Here is a 23,184-nt window from a genome sequence, read left to right as displayed (position 1 = left end):
AACATAACTCTAAACACTAGGAATCTCAAAGATTCTCCTCTACCCAGGATTCCAAATGTCAGTAGGGAACAGACACTGATTCTTGTATTCTCATGGTTAAATTAATATTATTAGCACTCTTGGCATGTTATAGAACGAGATCACAGATATTTAAAGTACCAGCTTGTTTACACTTAAGACTAGCCAGTATTTCTAAAGGCATCTTTAAAATAAACAGTAATTTGACACATCAAGAATTTCCTTCAAGTATTTGTATTCTCTTAATAGGCTACACTTACCTTTAATGGTATAGCAAAACTATTAATTTTAGGATTTCAGATCTGGCTTTAGCTTCTGCTGATGTAGAGCATTTTAGTGGGCAGAATGTTATAACCCTCTGACCTTCTACAGCAAGGATTTTCCAGTTCAGCTACAGAATGTGAGATTAGACATTTCCATGTTGGCATTTTTCTTAAGTTTTCCCAGTGCTGCATTACTGCTAAAATAACTTGTGATAGCAAAGGTGGAAGCGCTAGTGTAAACTGATTGCTGGCATTTTTGCCACTATTCCATCAAATCTGCTCAGAATGGGTAAGGATGACAGTGATAAAGCTATAATGGACTTATTTTTTAGTGCTTTTATTGTTGCTCCTACTCCTAGAGCTACACTAATGGCAGCGCAAATTGGGAGAAATTTAAGAAAAATGCCATTGTAGATTAAATCATTGTGTCTGACTGAGTCTGAAAGGCTGGAGAGCACAGGCACTATGCTTTCCTATGTTCTTGCAGTGCTAGTCTTCCTCAAGGCAACAGGGTGTGAGAGCAAGGCCACGGACCCATCTACTAGATACGGTTAGGAATGGAGGGAGACGTATGCTTTGCCTTGAAAAAAGGTGGCAAACTCTTTCTGCAGTAGGCCGAGTTGCCTGAAATTCATGCTGAGACTCCCACAGCAACCTGGCTACTGCCTCGTCATCCTATCCACAGGGCTGCGTATTAAATGCACAAGGTAGCTCATAATGATGTAATACTGAGCAGAGGAAGTACTAAAGTTCCATTGACTGATGTAATAACACACACCAGTCCAATATTTTCCTGTATCCTGGGATTTTATTCCTTACACTTACATTGCTCAGTTTGTATGCATAGTAGCTCACAAGTATGTTATCTTAGTAGTATAATAAAACCCCAATACTTTTTCTTGAAAGGTTTCAGATACATTCAAAAGCTTCAGCAAAACGAGGTTTTACGTGAACAGAGTGTCCTAGGATCCTGCCCCAGAATAAGCCCCATGTGCACAGAAGCAACTCACAGGACAGTGTTTCCTTGTGAATGGATGTGGACCTGCTGGATCTTTCCCTTGGTCACCTCCTTCTGTTGGTTACCTCCATCTGGGTCTTAGCCAGGCCACATAAAAGTTCAGTCCTCTTCCACGGTACACAACAGCCCAAAATAAACGCCACCTTCAACAATTGTTCCAAGTTAGCATAAAAAGCCTTCCCCTCTTGGGCTCAACTCACAGTTCTTATAGAATCGCCAGAAGGACCTTGAGAAGTCATTTGGTCCAGCCCCCTGCACTGATGCAGGACTAAGTATATCTAGACCATCCCTAACAGGTGCCTGTCCAATCTATTCTTAAAAAGCTTCAATGAGGGGGATTCCACAACCTTACTTGGAATAGTATTTCAGAGCCTTATTATATTCATAGGTAGATATTAGGAAAAACTCTAACTTAAATCTCTCTTCCTAAATATTAAGCCCATTACTTCTCACCCTATCTTCAGTGGACATGGAGAATTATTGATCACATCCTCTTTATAACAGTCCTTAACATTTTTGAAGACTGTTATTAGGTCCTTCCTCAGTCTTCTTTTCTCAATACTAAACATGACCAGGTTTTTAACCTTTTTTCATAGGTCAGGTTTTCTAAACCTTTTCTCACTATTGTTGCTGTTCTCTGGACTCTCTCTCCAATTTGTTCATGTCTTTCCTAAATCATGGTGCCAAAAACTGGACTCAGTACCCCAGGTGAGGACTCACCAGTGTTATGTAGAGTGGAAAAATTAGTTCTCATGTCTTACTTACAACATTCCTGCTAATACATCCCATAATGATGTTTGGGTGGGTTTTTTTGCAACATATTATATTGCTGACTCTCATTTAATTTGGAGCAGTTTTGGGATCAGGGATTGAGTGGTGTCTGCTGCCAGAAGTAACCAGCAGCCAGCCTCCTCCCTGCGAAGGAGCCGTTTCCTCCTCTCATGGTGGCACTACTGCAGTCCTTTCCAAATAGATTTCTTCCTCAACCTTGGAGAGCACCGTATGCATATTTTCAGTTAATTCCTCATGTGCATGGATGCTCCTCACTCTAGCCACCACCTCCTGTAGCTCTCACCTGCTTCCTGAGAAATTCTACGAGAAGGCACCTTTCCCACTGGATGTAGCAGGGAAATGAAGGCCACAGTCTCTGCAAATCCACAGCAGGACCTGGGTAAAGGCATCCATGGTTGGGTTCCCAGTCTGGATATAGGCACAGGAGGTGGAGCAAAGAGCAGTGTTGTCACTGGCTCTGTGGGCTTTTTGAACCATGCTGATTTTTATACTTTCTCCCTCCTAAAGCCTCCCTCTCACACTCTTCTGTTTACTAGCTCCCCTTGGTTGCTTAGTGCCTGTCTATAAGCCCTTCTCTCTTGGGCCAGCCCTGCCCCCTTGTTAACACACAAGGGAAGGGTGATCAAAAGGGGAGGAGGCTAGAGCCTTGCTAGTGTCCATTCAGCTGCCCGCTAGGAGGCCTCTGGCCCCCACACCTCCTACTTTCACCCAAAGACTGTCATCTGGTTTGTGTTTTATTTTCTGGACCTCAGAACAAGTGTATATATTCTTGATGTACAATGCAACATCAACTCCCTTTTTCCCCTTCCTGTTCTTCCTGAACTAAAATAAACTATCCCTTTTATACCAGTATTCCAGCCAGGAGACTTATCTTACCAAGTCTCAGTGATGCCATTAAGTAATAATTAAGGTTATGTACTAATGCTTCCAGCTTCCTGCTTTTATACGTCATGCTCCTTGGATTTGTGTATAGACAACTAAAATGTTGAGCAGATTCTCTTCACTCTTAATATGTTACTGTTTTTCCAGGCTTTTCCCTCCTGGAAGTCCAGGTTCCACTAAAACACAATGGTCTTCCACCCCTCCTTGGCCGCTCTTCAGTTCCCTGTTGTCTTGGTGGAACACTAGCCCCAGGTCTGCCTCCCTTGACCTTGGCTCCTTGTTCCAGGGACCTGCCATGGGAACTAGCTCTTCTCTCCAGTTTAACTGCTCTTCTGCATCACCAGCCCCAAACTGCTGGGCTTCCTCCCTTTTTAAGTCTTATAACCAGCACAGGTGTAGTAGGGCAGGGCTAATTAAACCAGGAGCAGGCTGACCTATTTCATCAGGATTGGTACACAGTGAATGGTGCTGTTATGGAGGGGGTTATGACTGGCATTAGGTTAGATGATAGTTTTGGTTATCTAGATAATGTATGATTGAGTTTGTAGTTTGCACACATTTGATTTGATTGATGCATGTGTCAATTTAAAATAACAGTTGTTTAAGCAGAAAACTAAAAAAACAATAATTCCATTATTTGCAAATATAAGAGATTTCCTGCATATGTTTGATAGTGGGATTTTAAGTCAGGATCTTCAAATTCTCTGCACAGATCTTTCCCACTTAAACTAAAGGTGTCTCATCTTCTGTGGACCAGCTCCTAGAGGAGAATGTGACCCACACTTTACCCATGGATTATGCAATAACTTTCTATAGAGCAGAAAAATGTTGGCCTTCCAGATTCCTGGGTTCTGTTCCTGCTGTTGGAGGGGAGTGTGGTCTAATGGCGAAAGCAGTGATTACAATACATAGATCTGGCACATTCTGTCTAAGAGGCAGTGTGACCTGAGTGTATGAAAATTCAGCCCCCCCCATGATCAGGGTATGAGCCATTGATCAGCAGTAAGGATTTCAAAGTGCACAAATATGAACAGCAGTAAGTAGAAGAGAGAAACTTAGAACTCATGGCCTTTTGGCTTCCAGTGCTTTTTCCCTTAGATTACAGTGGTGTTCTGTGAGGGAACCTGCTCTCTCATAGGTATTTAAAACATCTCCATGGAACATTGTAACATTGCAGTCTATATGATTTTATAAAAATATGCTAATAAGTGAATATAATGTAACTGGAATATGCTTCATGCAAAAGGTCTCTGATAAGGTATCATTACAAAGCTTGTACTCTACTGAGTATGATCATCCTATTTGTATAAATGTACCACTCTTGTATCTGAAACTAGAAATATGAAATATAACTCTGAGGGCCTATTGTAATTATGCAAAATGTGGGCCATTAATGGTGGTTTGGAATCTTAATGACTCCCATTAACCAGAACAATTGTCTGCAAATTGGTGTGTTTTACCTGTAAGTCTTCCTATATACATGTGTGTTGGTAAGTGGGCAATGAAGTCTTGCAGTGACATGTGATCATGTCACCTGAACTGGAATCCGTCTTTAATCTGGTGTCTTTCCATTGAGAAGGATGGGAGGTGGAAACACAGAGAGGGACATAGGATTCTTGCCTTATGCAAAAGATATGTAAAGGGGTGGAACAGAACAAAGGGGAGAGAGGAGCCATCATGAAGAATTCCCTAGCTACCACCTGAGCTGGAACAAGAGCTGTACCAGGGGAAAGAATTGTGCCCAGGCCTGGAAGATGTCCAGTCTAAGGAAAAAACTTACTGAAGCATCTCTGAGGGTGAGATTATCTGTATTCAGTTTGATTAGACATAGATTTGACCATTTTATTTTATTTTGCTTGGTGACTTACTTTATTCTGTCTGTTACTACTTGGAGCCACTTAAATCCTACTTTCTGTATTTAATAAAATCACTTTTTACTTAGTAATTGACCCAGAGTATGTATTAATATCTGGGGAAGCAAACAGCTGTGCATATCTTTCTATCAGTGTTATAGAGGGCGAACAATTTATAAGTTTACCCTGCATAAGCTTTATACAGGGTAAAACGGATTTATTTGGGTTTAAACCCCATTGAGAGTTGGGCATCTGAGTGTTAAAGACAGGAACACTTCTGTTAGCTGCTTTCAGGTAAACCTGCAGCTTTGGGGCAAGTAATTCAGACCCTGGGTCTTTGTTGGAGAGGACAGGCATGTCTGGCTCAGCAAGACAGGGTGCTGAGGTCCCAAGCTGGCAGGGAAAGCAAGGGTAGAAGTAGTCTTGGCACATCAGGTGGCAGCTCCCAAGAGGGTTTCTGTGATCCAACCCGTCACAGTACATTTCTTCCACAGCACTGCAAAGCCAGGTAAGTATCACCCATCATACAGAACACCTGTGCTTGATCTGGGTTAGCTGAGACAACTGTCTATGATCCTCTTTGTAAGGCATTAATAACATGCCAGTTCACCTGACAACATTTTCAATATACCAAATAATTGATCCAGTTAAATTATGTTCCCTAACATTTGTAGCTTTGGAATGTAACCTAAGAGAATTTGTGGATTTATTTTGCAGGTGAAGCTTTAAGTGCATCAGCAAGGGAATTTACCAATGATCCCTGTTATCTGCCTAAAAGGAAAGCTGTTGTTCAAGCAGCACGATTCCTTCTGGCTGCTGTCACTAGACTTCTGATTCTGGCAGACATGATTGATGTGGTATACCTATTGCAACATTTAACAGTGGTGAGTAGAATCTGCACTAATTCAGTATGACTGATCAGAGAAGTGACTGCAAATGGCACCTTCTGATGCAACATACTTTTTTCATGTATGTGTATCAGGTCACGTATGTTTAATTTTTTCACAAGAAAGTTTGTAATCACTTTTTACTTCTCCTACTGTGCAGAGCTAATACAATCACTGGTGTGGGAGAGTGAGCTGGCTTCTCCTCTTAATCATACATCACCAACAGAATTTGCAACCCAGTTACAATTGAAAAGTCTCTTATTGGTGAAAGTACATGAGACCAAATGCAATGCAGATACTAGGTGAAATTGGCAGTTAGAAAAAAATCCTGTAAACTGAACAAATTTGATATGGAGCCACTGAGAGGAAATAAATATAGACCCCCTACAGTGACATTTTTAAGTTGCATTATTTTATATTCCCTAGCTGATTATGTGAAACATTATAAGTTACTATAAAACTGCCATTGTTTCCAGTTTATTGGTTACTGTTAAATATGAGAAAATTCTTCTTCCAGAATATTTTGAGGTTATTTCCCTGAATTTCTTTGTTGAAATGTATTCAGTTAATACATTTCTGGTGTTCTTTTTGAACTATAGGCTGGTGGCATACATTTGAAATCAGAGCTGTGTTGATAATTGTGATGGTCAGATAAATTACATATTTTTGTTTCCTGTCTGGATGAATCCAGGTGCAATTTCAACATGCATTTTTCAGGTAGCAAGGAATGAGGTTGGGCAAAGGTGCCCACTTAAACACACACATGCCCTATCCTGGGGTTGTTTGGCTGTGTCACAAGTTAGAGCTGCCTCAGGGCTGCTCTAATTATCACCCAGCTTCAGCAGCTCCCAAGGGACCATTCCAGCAGCCAGATATTACCAGAGGGCACTTTTGCTCTGGCCATACCTCTTCTACTGCAGCTGTGCACTTTGCCAAGACCAGAAGGGATTGGTAGTACAGAGCTGGCTTTATAGCATTTATGCTTCCTTTACAGTGGGGAATCCCCAGGTGGCTGAATAAGTCACTCTCTTTTTCTCTTTCCTTTCACTGTTGGTACCAGGCCTTGCCCTCAGTTCTTGTGACTAGTCTCGCATATGACTTTGAAATTCCTTTATATTTGTGGCAGTAAAACTAAAAATCTTGTTTACTGAGTTAGCATGTGCCAACATGTTAGCTAACTCAAGTTAACTGGCAATCAATTAACTCAAGATTTAAAAAAAAACCCTAATTTAAACTACCCTTCAAGGCTGAACAGTGGAAAAAGTGCTTAATAACTTTCCTTTTTTAAACAAATGAATAAGGTACTTCAGTAATACTCATCATAGTATCAGATGATGAGTTTTGGAGGGGGGCCTCTTGTATCATCATTTTTTGCCCCCTCCATCAAGGATAGGGAGCCTTATTCTATTTTCTTACATTTAACATCTGCTTAAAGATGCTTAGTAATGTGCTTTTATTGCCTCATTAGGCAAATTGTTCCACACTTTTGTTGATCTTAATGTCAAGATGCTATGCTATTAGATAAGCTAGATTCATTCTTTCAATTAATTCCATTAGTACCTGTTTTAATACTAGTGTCCTGTGTAAAGAGCTTTTCTTCCAGTTTTTGCTTTGTGACTTGCAATACTTAAACAGTTACCAGTATCATGTTGCTTAAATATATTTTGTAGGCTAATTACATATAGTTCTTTCAGATTCTTTTCCTGGAGCTTCTTTTTTTTTCCCCCCGGCCCAGTGCATGTCTTTGGTAGCTTGTGTTTAGGGCTCTGTGTCTGTCACAGAGATTGCGGAAGTCATGGATTCAATGACTTTCCATGACCTCTGTGACTGACCTCCAGGCTGCCCATACAGCATCACACCTTACTCCACAGGTAGACCCATTGACTTCAGTGGGACTACATGTTGAGTAAGGTACTACTCAGTGGGAACAAGAGAATCAGAATCTGGCCTCAAATAAGACCAGGAAGGAATGTCTGCAGGGTATAGTATTTCACTGTGAAAGGCATCATGGAGATTTTAACGTTTCCTTTGAAGCATCCAGCATTGGCAGTTGTTGGAGACATGCTAGCTGGACCATTGGCTTGATCTGGTATAGAAATATCTATAGAATCATAGGATATCAGGGTTGGAAGGGACCTCAGAAGGTCATTTAGTCCAACTCCCTGCTCAAAGCAGGACTAATCCCCAGACAGATTTTTGCCCCAGATCTCTAAATGGCCCCCTCAAGTATTGAACTCACAACCCTGGGTTTAGCAGGCTAATGCTCAAACCACTGAGCTATCCCTTCCCCCAAAATTATACACCAAGGCACTCCTGGGAAATGAACCCACAATCTCCTGTTTACAAGGCAGATGCTTTAACCAGCTAAGCCATGGTGCCTGCCATGATCCTACAGCATATACTATAAGTGTATGAATTTTGCCAGTTTAGAATGTTGAAAGTGGTCTTAATAATAATATTTATTAAAATTTTTCTTGTCTTGACACTTTTCATCAATAGTCTTTGTACCCAGGTGCCATCCCAGGTGCACCCTTGTAACCTAAGGTGGCACTGTTTCAGTTTCCCTTTGAGGTTCCAAAAATAACTTATACACACTCTGAGTGTTTACTTGGGGTCTTATGTATTTAATACCATCTGGCTCTCCAAAGATCCCCTTCCCCCCCCACCCAATTTTAGGGTTTCTCAGCACTCCTTCTAGGACCTGTACTTCAAATCCTGGTCTCCTTGGCCTGTAAAGTCTCTCCTTAGGTTTAGGGGTTTCAAAGTCCTCTTGCTGATTTCTTCCTCCTTGACTGGGCTGGGAGTCTCATTTTGAGTCACCCGCCCAGTCCCTAATCCATCTCTTGATGTTCTCTAGGTGAATCTAATAATCCCAAGCACCTGTCTGCTCTATCTGGGGGAGAGGGAAGCCTTACCCCACCCACTCAGCAAAGCTCCTGGGGCCTTTAAAGAATTTGGTACGGGATGGCCCTGTACATTCCCTCTCACACACACCAAATGTTCCCCAGGATCATCTTCCTCTCTTCCAGTTATTGCCTTTGTCTGCCTCCCTGGACATGTGGAATGGGATAAATGGCCTCTCTCACAAACCCCTCTGGTCTTAAAGAGCCAGTACCCTTTTGGTCCTCTACATTTTTATATAAGAAAATGTTTTGATAATCTTAAAGAAACCCTTCTTAAACATTTTCAGTGCTCTTAAGACAAGTAATAACTAAAATCTTGTGGTATTCTTGGGTATAGATTTTTTTTTTAACAACTCTGAGTCACCATATGATTTTCACTGGGGCGAAAGAACTAACAATTATTGAAAAATCATAAAATGACAAAGAATTTTTTGAAAAAACTGAATCTGTACAAAAAAGTAAATTGTCTTCTTTCCCCCTTATTTAAATGTAGTTTTCATATAAGCTGCCAAATTGATAGAGGAATTCAGTTTTCAACATTATTAACACACAGAACAAATTAAATTGCAGTACAAATTCCCCACAATGTCTAACTAATATTCCTTGGCTTTGTCCCGGAGGGAGATAGTATATTCTCTGTCTGCTGAGTCAGCCAACAAGGGTACCAGTTATAATGGCATCTTTTTTATGTTGACACTTATTCATTAGGAAATGGATGGAGACTACCAAGTAGTTTTAACACATGCCACTGATTAGCCATCAAGTGACAACAGCTTTTGGTCATCGCCAAGTATTTAGTTATTATATGGTAGAACTGCTTTAGAAAATTCAAATTTTATTCAGTGTGGACCTGGTCCAGCAGAACACATGTAGTTTCCACAAGGTTTCTGCAGCATGGAAAGCAAACTTTGTCTTTGCTGTATCATCTTAAATATTCCAAGTGCATATCTCTTAGAAATACAATACTTTTTAATATGACTTGAGAAGTATTTCTTTGAACCTGTTCTAAAACAGATAGCACTAACACACTGTCCTATTTCTTCATGAGGATCTGAGCTGTATAACTGTCATTAATTATTTGAGAGGAGATGAAAAAGTTCTTTGCCTTTCATTTCCAGGTCTCTGAGCTTTTTAATTTTTGTAGAATAAAATCAAAGAGTTTGATCGTTGAAATGAAATTAATTTTAAAGGTTATATCATTCAGTACAGAGTGAATGATATGAAAATGCTGACCAAGGAAAATATTTGTTGTATATATAAAAATGAAAGAAAATAGGCCAGCATCATGAAAGGATCAGTTCCCAGTTACATATTTATTGTATTATCTGAATTATGTTGCATGGAATCCATATATTTTTAAGGATTTTTTATCAAACGCATACAATGAAGAATTGTTGAAAGTTAATCGTATTGCTCACTCAGTAGAATTTAGGTTTGTTGCCGCACTGTTTGATGGAACATTTCAAAGCCAGCTTCTCTCTGGTAAAATGGGATGCTGCAAGCAGTGTTTCTCCACTCATTGTACTACAGAAAATGAATCTGTATTGTCAAACTTCAATTTTATTAGAAAATTATGGCACACAAAAGAGAAAAGAAACAACAGCAATATGATTAGTTGCCAGAAAAATCCTCTCAGAGTCTCGTGTCATTCTGAGTTTAGCTGGAATAAGCAATACATATGTACTGCATAACAAATTATTGTGTTTTCAGTATAGTATTATGAGTAAGTAGGTGACAGAAGAATAACCGATTTTAGTAAGATCAGCTTAATTGGAACTGCGTATGTAACATGAAAAGGAAGAATTTCATTTCTTTTCTCTGGTCGCATAGAAACTCCATCCAAGAAAGCTCTCAACACTACAACATCAGCACAAACTCTGTGACTGATTATACTCTGATGGCATGATACTACTTTCAGCTGATTGTGGAGGCAGCAGCCTTATGACACCGTGGAGCAATGTAAACAATAAGGATACACATGCAAAAGAAATGGAGCATTCTCTAAGCTGGAGGGATTGTTTATATTGGTTTCACAGAAACTCCATCCATTAAAGTTACTCAGTATGATATTGAATGACTACAAAATTGGATAGTGAAACACAAGAAAGATTACATCATTGGCTGATCAGTGATGAGGGCAGGACTGTATTATTTACCAACTTTAGAGAACTGTTTTTCTAAAGTAAACCTTTTATGGGTGTCTCACACAGAACAAATGAGGCATGAATAAGCTTTACCAGTGAAGCAATTGGTGATATTTTTTCACTTTAGTTTCCTCATTTATTTCATTGATCAACAATAGTAAGGGAATCCATGTTTCCCAAAATATCTCCTTTCTGACCTACCACCTAAACATTATTTCCCTTATTTCAGCATTCAAAGCCTCCTACCCTTCTATATAACTTCATCATTGTTGTGAATAATATGGACAGAATAAAGTCTGTCCCATTCATCTAGTCCTTTGACTCAACAGTCCATTTTCAGCCTCATTCACTTTAGAAGTGATGCTCAATATTGTTTAATTAAGTGAATTAATAGACTGGTGAAATTACTTTGAACTTATTGATCAGAGGAGAAAAGCAAGAAGGTAAGAATTTTTATTCAGAGAGCCCACCAGCATGTCTTTCCTCTAATATATTTCAGATCCTGCTGATCCAGCATACTTTCTTTCTTCTCCTTGTCCTGTTTGTTTGTAGATTTACTGTTTAAATTTACATATTTTTCACACACTTCTCAGTAGACTCAGTAATATCGATAAAGCACTGACTTAGATTTATTTAAAATTATCCAGGAAAGAGGAAGAAAAGTGGTAGGAAACGAGAAGCTACATGCAAAGCCAGGCTTCTTTGGGAAGATCATTATCTGCTCCTCTTCCTCCCTGCCTCCTTAACTGTTAAAAGTGTTCCAAGCAGTGTAAAAATGATTTAAGTAACCTCAGTTGACTTGTGCTTCTTTCTTTTTGGTATTTATTTTTTTTCTATTTGTGCCACTGCTGATCAGAGTAGAATGTGATGGTATGCTGCAATAGGGACCTTGTCATCCCATTCTATTCTGGTGTATTGTCCGAGTGATGTGTGCTTACAGTTTTGGTGCCCTGATATGATGCAATGTAACATCAAAAATTAAATGTGAATGTAGTCTTGATCCAAATCACATCACACACGATTGTAGACTTTCCACTGAGTTCCACAAGTTTTGGGTCAAGCCCATAATGAGGGTTGGTTCTCAAAAAATTGTGAGTCGTTTTAGAGAGATGCACAGGAATATCTGAGAGAGGGTTTAGTCCCTCGGTTGTCTTACTGTAGTTGATCTGGACTTACAGATCCTTATTTAGAGATCAGGCAACTGAAGAAATTCTTGCTACTACTTCTGAAATTTGTGCATGCCACAGAGGGGACAAATATGGGTTATTTGTATTTCTAGCATCAGTATTTATAGGTCTATGTATTTTTCCACTCTACAATTTGTGGCAGAATTATTGCAACATAAATGACACAGGTAATGCATGTCCCAAACAACTACTTAGGAATAGGGCTTGTGAAATGACCACCTTTTATTGCAACAGAAGAATGGATACAGTACTACTCCTTCAGTGTCACCTAGAGACTATGAGAGATGCCCCAAATCCTTAGCAAGGTGACTTTACAAACCATGGGGATTCCCTAGGAAGTGTGAAATGATTTAATGATTCTTTTAATGTAATAAACTTTTGCTAGGGAACAGGTTTTCCTTAGTACCACAATAGAGATTATGAAGTCCCAGCCCATAGGAGTCACTAAAGAAGGAGCATCTCATTACTTCTATTATGGCACAGGGGTATATAACAAGGTGATAGGTCCCATTTAAGGACTAAGGGGCATGGAGCTAGACAGCCCTGTTCAATTATCAGACCCAGCTAGGAAGGGCTGAGAATGCTCAGTTGGAGAGGACTGGCCCTGGAAGAGAGAAAGGGCTGCAGCGTGAAAGACCTCTGGCACCTGTAGCCTGTGTTGTTCAGAGGAATAGTTTTCTTTTGAATTACTTTGCTTGTTTAACTTAATAAATGTGTCCGAGGGAAGAGCCTGAAAGAGACCTGGGTGTGGTGTTAGTCCTTTCTGGACTGCAAGAGATAGACCCATGACCCTATACATGGTGAAGAATGTGGATGTGTGGTCACCCTATAGAACTGAGATGAAAATGAGGCAGCAGAAGAGAAAACAGAGCTATTCCCCAACAAACATAGGTGCAGGGATGCAGAGACCTCTCAGTGTGCACCAGGATGACTCACAGCAGCCAGCATCTCCAACTGAGCTCTGTTGGGTCTTTACAGGGATTACTGACCTCCTTCTAGCTGTATCAGATAACTGAACAGAGCCTGTTGGCCCTATCCCTCTAGTCCTTAAAGGGGCAGTCCACTTTGTTATAGGGTGGACAGGAGAATGGTACCCATTTAGAAGACTGTTTGAGGGTTTTGCCTTCACCTTCTCCCCTGGTTCTTGTCACGCAGACAGATAGCAGAAGACCAGAGGTCCAAAGTGCTGGCAATTCAATGTTCATTGGGGTTAGTTCCAAGCAAACACATCCATAGCTCTGCACGCTTGAAGAGTCTATTTCCCAGTGTTCCATTCCCAGCTTTGACATCAAAGAGCCTTTACCCCATATCCCCCTTCTGAGCTCTGACACCACAGAGTCTTTACCCTGTGTCCCCCTTCCCCATTCCCACCTCCCATTCCCCCTCCTTAGCAGGCCCAAATATACCTTTAGTACATGCCCCTAGTTGCACCTTTTACAACTTATGGTCATGTTCTGTTTGGGGGGTCTTCGTCCCACCTTTTTTGTATCCCATGGGAGGGGCAAGGAGTGAGCTAGTACTCTGGTCATGGGCAGGTATTTCTCTGGTCTTTTAGTGTTTTACGCCCCCCGCCCATCCTCCCTTGCCCCTCCCAACTGGTTGCTTGACCTTGCATTGAGATAAGGAGTTGAGGCAATCTTCAAATCTGTGCTTATATATTACATTCCTACCATGCCCAGTAACACTTTTGCTGTATCCCCATCTGGTTGTGAGAAATGCAACACACAGTCTCTTTGTTCATTGTTTTTTACATATATTAGTATTAGATGTGAGTATTAAAACGTCAAACCCAAAATTCAATCTCAGGCTGGCAAACAAGCCTATATACTAACAAAGACCTTTGTGAGAAGGGAAGGAGGCAGCATAATAGGCTGCACTCAAGAAGACCCTGCTTGGAGGGTGCACCCCATTAACTCCTTATGGGGAAGGAGAAGGGGAGGCCTGCACCAAGGAGCCCAGTGGAAGGGAGGGCACCAGTTTCGTGCGCGTGCGCGCGCGTGTGTGTGTGTGTGTGAGAGAGAGAGGGAGAGAGAGAGAAAATGAACCACATCCATCTCAGGTTCACAAGCATGTGTGAAGTTCTATGCAAGCTGTTTACACAGCGCAGATATGAAAAAAGGGGTGAAGGAACTGGTCTTATTTTAAATAGGAAAGAAGAGATTTTAGAAGTGCCTTAACAGAACTTTAAATTAAAGATTTATAAAACTGATGAAAGTATATTTGTCATAATAGTAAAGGATTAAAAAATGAGAATTTCTGAACTAAAAAAGATAATGGGGAGCTTAGGCAGAACTATTTGATGCCAAGGGTAATAAGTATATGGAATAATACCTATTATAATAATTCTAATATATTAGAAGTGAAGAGTATAATTGAGTTGGAGAAACTAGTGTTATTTCTAAAGATGGAGGGGATAGAAAGGTACTTAAGAAACCTGAAGTTGGGATTAAGGTAAATAAAAATGGGCAGGTATTTTCATCAAATTATTATTTATTTTTATTGTTCAAGTGCCTAGCTGCCCCGGTCAGGTATTGGGACTCTGTTGTGTCAGATTGCACAAACACATCATGGAACATGTTCCTAAATGCCTTGTTGTGAAATGGTCATTATTGTGTTTCTACAACCTTTTAATTCACCACTACAGGAACACTCAAACGGAAGTAAATCTAAAGCATCATATTCAAGGTGTAAATGACAATAATGTGAAACTCATTCTCTGTGGAATATCTTCTGAATTCTAATCTTAGGTGGCAAATTTTAGTTTGGTAAAATGGCCTTGGAAATTCATTTTGTTCTAGTAGATTATTAGTTGCTAGGATAACAATAAAGTCAGTATTATTTCATCTGCTTAACACTTATTTGCAACTCAGACATGCACAGATCATTCTGATCGAGACAAATTTAATTTAATAACTCACCTTTGCTTTGGGAAGCAGACATGAATAAATGCTCACAAAACATATTGCATACACTTTATCATTGAAATGCATGTCTTCAGTCCATTGAGAGCAAGATCATCTGATATTTCCTGGATTGAGGGTACTGTGTGACCTATTCTCCATAAAATTCTATAGAGGCAGGCCCAAGCCCATTCCATTACAGAAAAATATCATGAGAGCAACAGTTTTTTCATAAGTGTGTATTCAGTAATTGGAATTTGAGAGTGCTTTTTAATGGTTCTCCCAAACCTGTCCCATAGTAATTTAAAATAGTACATTTAGTATAATTTAGTCTTTTAAAGCAGCAGTGCATATTAAAACATTAAGGCACTTTTTAATGAACTGCCTTCTTTTTTCAAAGTGGAGATTGAATTTGCTTCTCATCCTTAATTCAACTCATATTCAGCCATATATTTTAAAAAAGTATTTAACAAGCACATAAAATAGATCAGTGCTGTATTTTCTGCCTTGCAAAACGAAGGGTGATAATATTGATATTCGGAACAGCAACGGCTCTCAGGCTTTTTTCTTCCTTAGACAAACTGGGAAAGAACCATCATTCCATATTCTGCAGTGGCAGACTCTTTGTTCTACTTCTGTTGTAGAGTTGGCCCTGAATCTGAATGAGGAATGTAAAATTAGAACAGATTAAGGGCCTCTTATAGCCCAATTGAACGTGTCACTGTTATGACTCAGCTTGATTTTCAGACATATGCCAGAAAAACTCTGTGACTAGTCAAATATGATTCACAAATTGAAATAGAAATGCTTGCTGTCAGCTGGAGAAGTCTGGACTTCCACTTCTGCCTGTATGGACATCAGCATACTGTTACCAATGATAAGACTTTGCAATACATGTTTAATGATGCCTTCTTCTATCTAGGTAGTCCAATTTGTGTTGAAGATCTTGAAACTATGAATTTGACACTGCATTGATATACAGTCCTGGCAAACTTAATGCTGCAGATTACTTTTCCAGGCATATTCCTTTTAATAGACAGCAGGTTTAAAACAAACATAAAGAAGTATTTCTTCACACAATGCACAGTCAACTTGTGGAACTCTTTGCCAAAGGATGTTGTGAAGGCCAAGACTATGACAAGGTTAAAAGAAGAGCTAGATAAATTCATGGATGATAGGTCCATCAGTGACTATTAGGATGGGCAGGGATGGTGTCCCTAGCCAGGGGTGGCAGGTTTGTAGAAATTTTGGTGCTGCCCAGAACTTGCCCCCCACTCCCAAACTCTGCCCTCCAACTGCCTAAGGCTCTGGGAGGGCGTTTGGGTGGGGGAAGGAGGTCTGGGGTGTAGGTATTGGGCTGGGGCAGGGGATTGGGGTGCCGGAGGGGTGCAGGGTGTAGGCGCTGGGAGGGAGTTTGGGTGCAGAAAGGGTGAGAGGTTGGGCTCTGAGAAGGAGTTTGGATGGGGGAAAGGGTCTGGGGTGCAGCCTCTGGGATGGAGTTTGGGTGCTGGGTGCAGGCTCTGGGAGGAAGTGCAGAGGGCTGGAGTGCAGGCTCTGGGGGGGAGTTCAGCGGCAGGAGAGGGTGTGTGGTAAGGGAGTGGAGGTACAGGCTCTGGAACAGAGTTTGGGTGCAGGCTCTGGGAGGGAGTTTGGAGGAGAGAGGGGGTGCGGAGGGAGGGGGTGCAGGCTCTGGGAGGAAGTTTGAGGGTTGCAGGGGGTGTGGAGGGAGCGGGTGCGGGGGTGAGGACTGTGGAGTGGGGCTGGGGCTGGATTTGGGGTGTGGCTTGGGATGAAGGGTTGCGGTGTGGGAGGGCGCTCAGGGCTAGGGCAGAGAGTTGGGGTGTGGGGTGAGGGCTGTGGGATGGGGCTGGGGCTGAGGGGTTTGTGATGGGGAAGAGGGTTAGGGTGCGGGGGGATGAGGGCTCTGGTTGGGGCTAGAGGTGAGGGGTTTGAGGTGTGGGAGGGGCTCAGGGCTAGGGCAGAGGGTTGAGGTGCAGGGGGTGAGAGATCTGGCTGGGGATGCAGACTCTGGGGTGGGGCAGGGCTGGGGATGAGTTTGTGGTGCAGGCAGGCTGTCCCAGAGCTGGGGCCAGAGAGGACTCCCCCCAGCCCTCTCCCTGCTGGCAGCAGTGAGCTGTGGGGGCAGGTGCCCCCCTCTCCCCCCGGCCGCACAGTCACCCTGCACTACTGTCACAGCACATGCTCCTAGGGCCCCTCTCAAGTCCAGGAATGTAGCCTCACTGGGGGTGAGGGATGGGGCTGCCCCTTGCCCAGCGTGGGGCAGGAGCGGTGACTGCAGGCAGCGAGGGCCCCTGTGCTGGTGGAGGGTCCTGCCGGAAAAGGGAAGGGTCCGAGGCAGAAGGGCAGGGTAAGGGCAGACTGCCCTGCCACTAGTAGTTGTGGGGGGGGGGCACTAAGACCCTGTGGCAACAGTTGATGACCAGAGCCAGAAGAGCAGAGTTAGCATGGAGCTGCAGGGGAGGCAGGGATGGTCTGGGGGAGGTGAACAGGGGCAGCAAGTGGGGACCGGGGGACACTTGTCTGGGAGTGGTAGGTGGGGCCAGGCGAGAGACCCAGCCCCAAATATTGGTGAAGCTGGGCTCCCAGGCCTTGAATACTGCTGGAGCCCAGGCACCACAGGCCCTACAACTCACCGCCCCTGTCCCTAGCCTGTTTGCCAGAAGCTGTGAATGAGCAGCAGGGTGGATCACTTGATGATTACCTGTTCTGTACATTCCCTCTGGGGCACCTGGCACTGGCCACTGTCAGAAGACAGGATACTGGACTAGATGAACCTTTGATCTGACCCAGTATGGCCGTTCTTATGTTCATACAGTCTGCATGTGCCACCTATACAACAACTGACAGTGCTGAAGCAAATGTGCATTTCATTCTCTCCTGGGACACTAGGATTTGTAAAGACAAATCAGCTGCTTCAGTAAAAATAGTGATTCCCAGCCAAAGCTATCATAATAGTCTGGAATACTGCATCAAATTATGTCTGTTCTAGCTGCAGCGTTGGAAAACACTGTTTCCCCCTTTGTTTAAACTGTCTGAGCTTTCTTTGTTAGAAGTCGTCTTGGATTTTAGTGACCTATATGGTTGTCAGCTGGTGATTTGCTACTGATTATTCTGATTTCTCATACTGTGATTGCCATCTTTGCCAAGGGAGTCCTGCTAAATCTGGACAAAGAATTGTGTATGATATTCCTAAAACTCCATTCTTCAACAATATGGACTGTGCCAAGTTTTATGCCAGAATACCTCAGGTTCGTATTAGAGATGGGCATTAACCAAAACCTGAGATTTGAACAGTCTTGAACTTCACCAGACTGTTTTATGAGGATTCTGGAAAAGTTGCTGTTGATGGTAGCTGGAACAAAGCATTACGTAAAAGAATTTAACTGTTTCTTAAGAAACTACAGGGAAACTCCCCATTGTATGACTGATATTCATGCCAATATTATGAATTAATTTTCTTGCAACAGCCAAACCAAGCTCCCATGACAATCAACAAAACAAGGACTTTAACAGAAAACGCAGAGGCAAGCTGAAATATATAGACCTTTGACTGTGATTATTAAAGGCTGGGGGTAAAGAATTTGAACACAGAATAAACTCTCCATACCCTAACTTTAAGTCAAGTTTTCAGGTAAATGGAACTATAATCACAATCCAAAGGGTGACCACAAGATCACTGAGAATATCTTCCATTTTCAGTTAATGTTCACACTGTGCTAGATCTCCAATATCCTGCATATGAAGAGACAGTATTGACAACACTGTCCTAATTAGCTTACCACCTAGACTGTCATCTGTTCCAGAATCACATTTGATGTTCCAAGTGCTTAATGTTACCCAAAATGGAATTGTGAAAATTGTCCCATTTATTTTAAGGCCCTTGTTACAAGTTCATCTTGTTTCCTACTTGGGAGACAGTCAGTGTTCATTTTCAATATTTTGACAATGGGTGCTTGGTTCCTAGATGATATGATATCCACTTTTTGTGTGTTATTATCAAAACAGTTTCCTCTTACTCTGGCTCAAGTTTTGTGATTGTTGATTTTGTGTTTTATTATACAAGGACTGTAATACTGTTCATGGACTCAATCAAAAGGGAACCCTGTGTATTTTGAAAAGTGCTATAAAGTTATTTATGGTAACCTGATAGGCAGTAAGACCCTCATTGTCATAATACTCTCCCAATCCAGCTTGCTTCATAATAAGTGTGATCAAAGCAGAAAATGGTTCAGGAGTGTTACAGGTGTCACTTGAACCCAGGGGAGTTTGTTCCTCTGCTCGGGGAAAAACAGAGAATGCTCAGCTGGATCCTATCAAACCTGACTCCTTTAAGACAGCTGCACCTTGTATGTAATCAAGAGACTTAAAAGGAAATAGCAAATTTCCTTTCAGAGAAAAAAAGAGACAGAGATGTCTTTAGGTAAAGGAAACTATGAAGGTACTTCTCCTGAACTTCTAGGGACTGGGATGTGTCTATCTTGGTGAAGTAATGAGGAAAACTGAGTATCTAAAAACTGTTTTATTTCTGTTAACAGAAAGTTGGGAGAGAGGGGGCTGGACTCTTCTCCCCTCCCCCATCTCAGGACAATACATGTGAAAGTTTCTTGGAGGAAGAAAGACTTGGGCCAGACCATGATAGCTTGAGAGATGTAGGTAGATTGTATGTGCCTTGTAGTTTTAAAAACTCTTTGTCAGAGTCACATCACTGCATCCTTCTAAGAACAGGACAAACTTGTGTTCATTTGCTTATAGTTAGCTTATTTGTATATTTTTATTTTGAGGGAAAACACTGTTTTTTCTTCCACTCTCTTCTTGAGAAAGATGTCTCTTCCACTTCTGTGGAATATCGCTGCCAACATTATAGCCTCTTGGGGCTATTTCTTGGATATTTAGCCTACTGAGGAGAGCTATCCTTACAGTTTTATATGCTTGTTTTTTTCCCACTAGAAGTAATTCACTGATCCCTGCAGACTCATTACCAGGCACAGGAGGCTCCTAATATTATGATCTGTAGTGAGAGGTTTTTGGCTTGATGCATTATTAATCTGTGGGGCCATGGCAGGGTGTAAGATATAGTGCATGGGCTTGCAGAGATAGTGATATGATGGGAGACCTCCCCAGTTAGGCTGGCTAGATGTCCTGATTTTATAGGGACAGTCCCGATATTCAGGGCTTTGTATTATATAGGCACCTATTGTCCCACCTTCCCTATGCAAGAAACAGTTGTTGCATGAAATGATCTGTTGCTTTGCTTGTATTTTTGTGGTCTAGTGCCTTGACGCCATTTTAGATGCTTTGCTCCATCCAAAGACTACACTTTTTACGATCATTTAATTAGTTTATTCTAGACTCTCAAAAGACCCCTCCCCATACTATTCAGCTTTGCAACTGTCAGTGGAAGCTTTTGGGTAACATCCACATGTGGATCATTATGTTATGGTTTGGTGTTCAGGTACCTGTTGAACTGGTGCGGCTGCAATACTCATGGCTTCTTACCTGAATATAGGAAAAGTCATTGTAGATCAGTGGTGGACAAACTATGGCCCGCGGGCCGGATCCGGCCCCTCAGGGCTTTGGATCCGGCTCCTCAGGGCTTTGGATCCAGCCCATGGAATTGCCCCCTGTGGTGCCGTGGCCCCGCACCACTCTCAGCAGCGGCTGGCCCAACGTCTCTACGGCCCCCCAAATCTTTGCACCCCGCAGCTTCCAGTGGTTGGGAACAGGAACCACGGCCAATGGGAGTTTTGGAGGAGGTACCTGGAGGTGCGGCAAGGGCAGTACATGCAGAGCCCTCTGCCCCCCCCCTCCTCCAGGGGCTTCAGCACTTCCCGGAGCAGTGCGGGGCTGGGGACAGGGCAAGCATGCAGGGAGCTTGCCCTGGCCCCGGTGTGTGCAGCTGCCACTCTTCCTGCACCCCACCCCCCCAACTCCCTGCCCTAAGCCCCTGCCTGCACCACACACCCCTCCTGCACCCCTACTCCCTGCCCTGAGCCCCCTTGTACACCCCACACCCCTCCTGAACCCTAACCCCCTGCCTTGAGCCCCCTGCTGCACCCCCGTGCACCCCAACCCTGAGCCCCCTCCTGCAGTCCACACCCCTCCTGCAGCCCTGCCCTGAGCTCTCTCAGCACCCCGTATCCCTCCTCTGCCCCAATCCCTTACCCTGAGCCCCTTCCTGCACTCCACACCCCCACACTCCCTCTCACACCCCAACGCCCTGCGCCAGCCCTGTATACAATTTCCCCACCCAGATGTGGCCCTTGGCCCAAAAAGTTTGCCCACCCCTGTTATAGATGGTCTCATTCAGTCTGACCTGAACTAAAGTTCTGCTCTAATGCTTATAGTGTGAATTAATGAATGCATAATATTGTAAGTTCAAGGATTTCTAGGCCAGAGGCGAGGCACCAAATTGCAGTTTTTACAATGGATGTGAGATAGAAAAATGTGAAGGGAACAGAGTATGTCTCATTCCCTGTCTTCTCTCAATCATATACAGATACCCTGAGGTACCTGTCATGAGTGTTGCCACAGGAATCAAGCCAGTAGAGGGAACTTCTTCTTAAAAACTATTTAACAAAACAAAATAAAAAAAAAACCCAACAACCTGCAAGTGGCAATTTCTTACTTTGAGCTATTTAAATGCAGTGCTTCATTCTCCAGTGCTGCAGATTGTGTAGATGTTACAAGCACTTTATTCACTTACATATAAGAAATGGAACAAATAAAACTTGTAGCATGCAATGAATCTGTAAGGCTGGTTGCTGCAGAATACTGAGCCACTTTGGATTTATTAAAGGGGTGTACATTTGATCACTGATACTGCTACTCCTTTTGATGAAAACTAGTAACCATTTATAGGCTCTCCTATGGTGTTCATCACAGAATAACAGAATGTTTCAGTATATTTACAGATGGTGAACTGCAGAAGAAAGAAGTGAAGTGACTTGCGGAAGATTACAAAAAGGCTGTGGCAGAGCCAGGAATCTAACACACATCTTGTGGTCTACAGTCCACTGCCTTAATGGCAAGACTGCCTCAAATCTTATGTAACCCTAGAGCATATCTCAGCTCCAGGATTGTGAGGGGAATATTTTCGCCCATGTACAACATTAAACAACTGGTGGGCTATGAAAGGTTTTCACTTTTCTCTGAGGTATCAGCCATTGTTGGGACAGGATATGGGTATTGATAGGCCACTTATCTACAATGTATGATCCTAGATGGACCAATGAGCTTCCCTGATCTTGTAGGCTATGTAATCATTTGCTCCTTAGAACCCACTCCTACTGCGATACAAAACATCTAAATACTTCCTGTGTAGGCTTGGTCAAGTCACTTCACCTCTCTGTCCCTCAGTTCTCCCACCTGAAGAAATGGGAATGACATGTTGTGCTTAGCATTTTTCATGTATTGATTTCTATGTGTACTTTCAGAATTTTAAATAATGGATACAAGAAAATATGTACTAGAATGTGTCCCCTCCCTCTTCTACACCCTTAGCATCCGACGAAGTGGTATTCACCCACAAAAGCTCATGCTCCAATATGTCTGTTAGTCTATAAGGCGCCACAGGACTCTTTGCTGCCTTAGCCTAATGTTTGTCTAAAATTGTAAGGGGTTCATACACAGACCATGTCTTCCTTTGTTTGTACAGTGGCTAGCACACAGGGTTCTGCTCCTAATTAGGGTCTGTGGCTGCTGCTTTACTATACATATTAATAAATTGTACAGTAAAAATTATTTTAAAGTTGGAAGTGATACAGTGTACACTAAATTGAGCAAGGAGACTCATTGTTTGTGTAAAGTCCTATCTCCCCCCCCGCCCCTTGTTCTCTTCTTAGTCATGCCAGGTATGTCTCTCTAGTATTTTGTAAGCAGCGGAGTCAGAATCTGTGTCCTTAGTCTCTATGTGACATGTCATACATGTCTACTGTGATATACAACTGTTAATTATCTGCATAGGAAAGAAGCGGTTAATATACTTACACAGTAAATCAAGAACTAGGTTCAATCCTCAGCTCCTACAGTTTTCCTATAGTATGACAGCTTATGCAAGTTGCTTAGACTTCAGTCCTACAAACTGCTCCATGTGAGGTGGACTCAATCAGCACCATCTTACAAGATAATAAGAGGTGTTTTTTCATCCTTACCACACCACTACATGTTAGAGATGGGTATTCTCCAAGAGTCTTCTGGGAGAGTGTTGAGGAAGAAATTGCTTATATTTGGTGGTTTGGGGGGATTCATGATCTATGAGGAAACATGTATGTGCTCTTTTTATTTAAAAAGGAAAAAATATTACAACCCTGGATCTGA

The 23,184-nt window shown here is 42.2% G+C and overlaps 1 protein-coding gene across 1 annotated transcript in view; it reads left to right on the top strand.

Annotated features, from left to right (window-relative positions):
- The window catches only part of CTNNA3 (catenin alpha 3), a 927,714-nt gene that overhangs the window by 39,263 nt on the left and 865,267 nt on the right, over positions 1-23,184 (top strand). The window contains exon 4 of the mRNA XM_032795284.1: positions 5,544-5,710. Coding sequence (XP_032651175.1) covers positions 5,544-5,710 — 167 coding nt within the window. The remainder of the gene's footprint in view (positions 1-5,543; positions 5,711-23,184) is intronic.

This window comes from Chelonoidis abingdonii, chromosome 15, assembly GCF_003597395.2.
Source record: "Chelonoidis abingdonii isolate Lonesome George chromosome 15, CheloAbing_2.0, whole genome shotgun sequence".
NCBI lineage: Eukaryota > Metazoa > Chordata > Testudines > Testudinidae > Chelonoidis > Chelonoidis abingdonii.
Note: the sequence above shows the minus strand (reverse complement) of the source record. Positions and strands in the feature narration are given on the sequence as shown.